Source organism: Peromyscus leucopus, chromosome X (genome assembly GCF_004664715.2).
Source record: "Peromyscus leucopus breed LL Stock chromosome X, UCI_PerLeu_2.1, whole genome shotgun sequence".
NCBI lineage: Eukaryota > Metazoa > Chordata > Mammalia > Rodentia > Cricetidae > Peromyscus > Peromyscus leucopus.
In genome coordinates, this window is record NC_051083.1 from 137486751 (window position 1) to 137491978 (window position 5228).

The 5228-nt window shown below is 37.6% G+C and overlaps 1 protein-coding gene across 1 annotated transcript in view; it reads right to left on the minus strand.

The window, feature by feature from the left end:
* The window catches only part of F8 (coagulation factor VIII), a 158208-nt gene that overhangs the window by 152803 nt on the left and 177 nt on the right, over positions 1-5228 (minus strand). Inside the window, 1 exon segment of the mRNA XM_037199375.1 lies at positions 4290-4379. Coding sequence (XP_037055270.1) covers positions 4290-4311 — 22 coding nt within the window. The 5' untranslated portion in view covers positions 4312-4379.

Here is a 5228-nt window from a genome sequence, read left to right on the forward strand (position 1 = left end):
ATGCACAAGAGAAAAGATAGCATCTTTAACAAATGGTGCTAGACAAGCTGGATATCTACATATAGAAGAAAGAAACAAAATCCTTATCTCCCACCCTATACAAAATAAACTCCAAATAGCTCAAAGACCTCAATATTACATATGAAACTGAAATTGCTAGAGGGAAAAGTAGGGAGCACACTTCAAGATATAAGAATAGGTAAGGGCTTTCTGAATAAAACATTTCTGATTGCTTAGGAAATAAGGCCAATAATCAACAAATGGGACCTGTACATCAAAGGAAACCATCTATCAAGTAAAGAGACAGCCTATAGAACAGAAGAAAATCTTTGCCAGCTATACATTGGACAGATCATTTTAGAATATACAAAGAATTAAAACAAATAAAAAAAACAATAAACAAACACTCCAAAGGAGAGAAGCATCCAAGTCCTACCCAGCTATGACACCTATAGACCACAACAGTGACCAGCATGGAAACCATAATCCTAAGGATGCAGTAGTGGCATACTTACCTTGGTGGTAACCAACAGTTATTTGATTGGGCTTAAGACCCACTCAACAAGAGGGAAAACATGCCTGCTACTAGAAACCTAGCTAACTACTCAGTGCTAGTGAAGTCATGGGTATTGGAGGATAATTTGCATCAACTACTTTACTAATCCAATCAGCAAAATCCCTAATGACAATCTAAACATTTTTTCTTATACCCACTGATAACTGTAGTCTTCACCTCTCATCAAGGAAACTTCTCTTCATAACAAATGGAGACCATAACAGAAAATCACAATCAATCAAAGTGCTGAGTCCCAGTGGATATCTATAGAATACTCATACACCTAAGGCTCAGGGAACATTTTGGGAAAGGAAGTGGAAAGACTGTAAAACCCAGAGATCTGGGGCTTTGCTGTGAGATTGTATCTCCTAGGAATATCAGAAGCTACACTCCAATGGTCTTAACAACATAACTGTCCAGATATGAACTAAACAAGGATGATATACCAATAGACCTGCTAAAGTGGACTGGGAAAATCCCAAGAGGTCTCAACCCTACACAAAGAACTACAGGCAACCAAGGAATGATGAAAGAAGTAGAAACAGTCTACCCTGGGAAAGAGCACACCAATTGCTACCAATACCAAATGGTCAGCCCTGAAAAATACATATGAGTAACATTATACAGACTAAGAAGATTATATTTAGGAATATATACACACACACGCATATACATATATCCAAGCAATAACAATTAATGGAAAAGGAGACCGTGAGTTTGAAAGAGAGCAATATAGTGGAGGATTTGGAGGGAGGAAAGGAAAGGAAGAAATGTAATTACATTAGAATCTCAAAAAAAAGTAAAACAAAAAAGGTGAAAGAAAGAATGAAAGAGAAAAAAACTCATTTTTTAAAACTCTGGAACTGAACGGAAAGTTCTCACTAGAAGAAATACAAAAGCTAATAAACACTTTTAAAGTGTTTATCATCATTAGCAATTAGAGAAATTCAAAATAAAGCTATGGTGAGATTCTCTCTCATCCCAACTAGAATGCCTACCATAAAAAAATGTCCAATGACAACAAATTCTGGTGAAAATGTGGGGTAAGAGGAACTTTTACCCATGGACTATAAACTGATTCAGCCACCTTGGAAGTCAGTGTGGAAGTTCTCAAAAAGCTACAAATAGAACTACTATATGAACCAGATATATCACTCCTGGGTATATGCTCAAAAGACTCCATATTCTACTACAAAGATATCTGCATACCCATGTCCACTGGTGCTTTATTCATAATAGCAAGGGAATGGAATTAGCCTAGCTATCCATAAACTAATGAATGGATAATGAAAATGCAGTGCATATACACAATGGAATCCTAATTATCTATAAAGAAAAATGAGCCAGATAGTGGTGGTGCACACCTTTAATCCTAGAACTCAAGAGGCAGAGGCAGATGGATCTCTGTGAGTTCAAGGCCAGTCTACAAAGTGAGTTCCAGGACAACCAGAAGATATGTCTCAAAAAAACAAAAAAAAAGGAAGGAAAGAATGAAGGAAGGAAGGAAAAAAGAAAGAGAGAGAAAAAGAAAGAAAGAAAACAAAACCATGAAAGTCACAGGTAAATGGGTGGAGCTGGAAACCATCATTCTGAATGAGGTAACCCAGACACAGAAAGACAAATGCCACATGTTCCTTCTTATTTGTGGATTCTAGCTCTGAATCTTAAGGATTGATTGTGTAACTTAGAATAACTGTAGAAGCCAGGAATAAACAAAGGGACTGTTAGTGGAGGGGGAAGAAGGAACTCTAGAAATGGGGATAGCAGGATACAGTGGGAAAGGAAAAACTGAGGGGGCTTAACTGGGGAAGGGGAAGAAGAGAAACAGAGGGAAAGGAAAGAAGGAAGGAGGGATAAATAACACTAAGGATGTTTGGAAAAAGCCATAATGAAATTTATTACTTTATAATCTTATTTAAAAATGCACATACAATCAGGCAGTGATGATGCATTTAATTCCGGCACTTGGAAGGCAGGAGCAAGTGGATCTCTGAGTTTGAGGCCAGCCTGGTCTACAGAGTGAGTTCTAGGACAACTACGGCTGTTACACAGAGAAACCCTGTCTCAAAGAAAAAAAATCAAAAAGAAAAAAAAGTACATACAATACATATGCTCTCTCTCTCTCTCTCTCTCTCTCTCTCTCTCTCTCTCTCTCTCTCTCACACACACACACACACACACACACACACACACACATACACACACAACCTTTTAATGCAGTTACCCTACACAGTGAAATAATATTTCCTGGGAGCTATAGTCTATCTAATAAAAACCCATGTGTTAGTTGGTCAGGCAAAGGATATCTCCTTTCAAGCTGTTGGGAGGGGTCCAAGATACACCCCAAAACAATATAGGCTATTGTCATTGCTCTTGTCTACCTGCCAAAATATGAAGATAACATCCTATTGTTGAATACATCACACACTTTGGTCATGTACACACTATGTAGTCAAACCTGGACTGAACTCTTGATTTTTCTGCTCTCATATTCCTGTCTCTGTTTAAAACTTTATAGTACACATTTAAAGAAACACAATGAAAGCCTAGTGTGGTGGTACATGCCCTTAATCCCAGCACTTAGAAGGCAGAACTCTGTGAGTTCAAGGCCAGCCTGGTATACAAAGTGAGTTCCATGACAGTCAATACAACAAAGTGAGACCCTGTTTCAAAGCAAAACAAAAAAATTACAAAATAAGCCAGGTGGTGGTGGCCCCCACCTTTAATCCCAGCACTCGGGAGGCAGAGGCAGGTGGATCTCTGTGAGTTCAAGGCCAGCCTGGTCTACAAAGTGTGTTCCAGGACAGCCAGGGCTATTACACAGAGAAACCTTGCCTGGAAAAACAAAACAACAACAAAACAAAACAACCACAGTGAAATGTAAAATAAGTAATTTCAGCATTCAACTTGATAAGAAAAAGAATAACAAAGTGATCCAAATAAAATTAGAAAGAATTGATTAATAAAATTAAAAAGCAGAAACTGAAGTAATAGAAAGAAATTGACAAATCAACCCAAAAGATATTTACTGACAAAAACCAATAAAATCAGGAAATGTCCTGTAAGTATTATTTTTAAAAGGAGGGAGAGAAAAAGAGAGAAGGACGTAGAGGGAAGGAAAGATCAAGAATGACAAAGGAGATATAAGTACAGACAGTACTTTAGCAAAATCAGAGACTAGTATATAATTCAGTTTCAATACTTTATCAAATCAAGGTGTAACAGATTTAAGAAGAGGAAAAACTGAAATAAGTCAATGATCACTATAATACTGAGGAGCTCATTTAATGGTCTAATCTCATCAGATAAACTAGAATCCCTTCCTAAAGATGAAAAGCTTCTAATGCCATGACAAATATCATATAAAAAGTCTATCATATGCATACTCCTGAGAATTTCACTGTTCCAGTTCTTTCTATGGAAGGTTAGGTTAGGCCAAAGGAAATTCTACTTTCTCTCCCATGCTCCTTGCCTCTTCACTCTCCTTGTCTCTAAATCACAGTGGCAGCATGCAACAAAGAATCAATGAGCAAACAACAAAAATCAATGAAAAGCTTAAGTCCATGAGAAGGAATGGCAAGCAGCATGATGCAAATAATCAGACTGCATGCACACATTACCTGCAAATGTTTGAAGGACTTAACTATCAGCTATCCACCCTTGCCTAGTGTCTGCACCTTCTTCTAGTTGAAGTCATATCCTCACAATGTTACACTCAACAGAGCATTTTTACCTTGTGTCCGTATGCAGCACATTAAGCAGGTCACTCTGCCTATAGTTCCAGTATAGTTCCACTGCACCCAGGTAATATCTTCTGGTGGCACTAGAGCAGAAATAGAAAAGGCTCAGAAAGGAGCAAGTGAAAAGTGCTATTTGCATGGCTTTTATTACTAGAAAATGTTCAACTAGAGAAGTGAAAAATTAACTCCTGTAAAATATCTTTAGCTCTCAAGAAGAAAAAAAATGTAAAATTTTTAAGATTTAGTGAAAACTCCTAAATATTTTGCAGAGGATTTTATGGAAGTTTATCTTCTAAGAGTGACAGTAGCATTAGCACTAAGCAGAACTGAAAGGATTGCTTCCTTTTTGACAGTAGGAAACAGGCACAGGAAAACCTGGAACAGGAAAAGGGTGGCTGAGCTAAGGCTTAACCCATTCCCCTCTGAGAGCATCCTCCCAAGTTTGAATACTTGAGAAAGCAACAGAATGCTGAAGAAGAGGTTTCAATTGTACTCAGATTCCTAGACTGTTCTAAACGTCTCTTCCTCAGTACCAGCAGCAAAGAAACTATAGATGGTGAAGATTCCGGAATCTGAATGAAATGTATAAACTTCTCTGTAGCAGCCCCCTTTGGGATACACCCATATACATAATATAAAAATAATTCTCTTTAAATATATATAAGCTTGAAAGAGGGGCAAGAAGCAGCCATTATAATACAAGTGTACTTTATTAATGTACCTAGAATGCTTTAAAAATGTGTAAGATATGTTTTCCAGTGCTGAAACAGCGTTGGAACGAGTGCCGGAATTATGTAAGCTCACTGCTTACGTAAATATGCATAATCTGAAATAAATGAATAAAACAAAAATAAACCCTGTCATCCCTAAGGCGAAAAGGCTTTCTGCTGGATAGTAAGCATTCCTCTGCGCGTGCGTGGGACTGCAGCTGA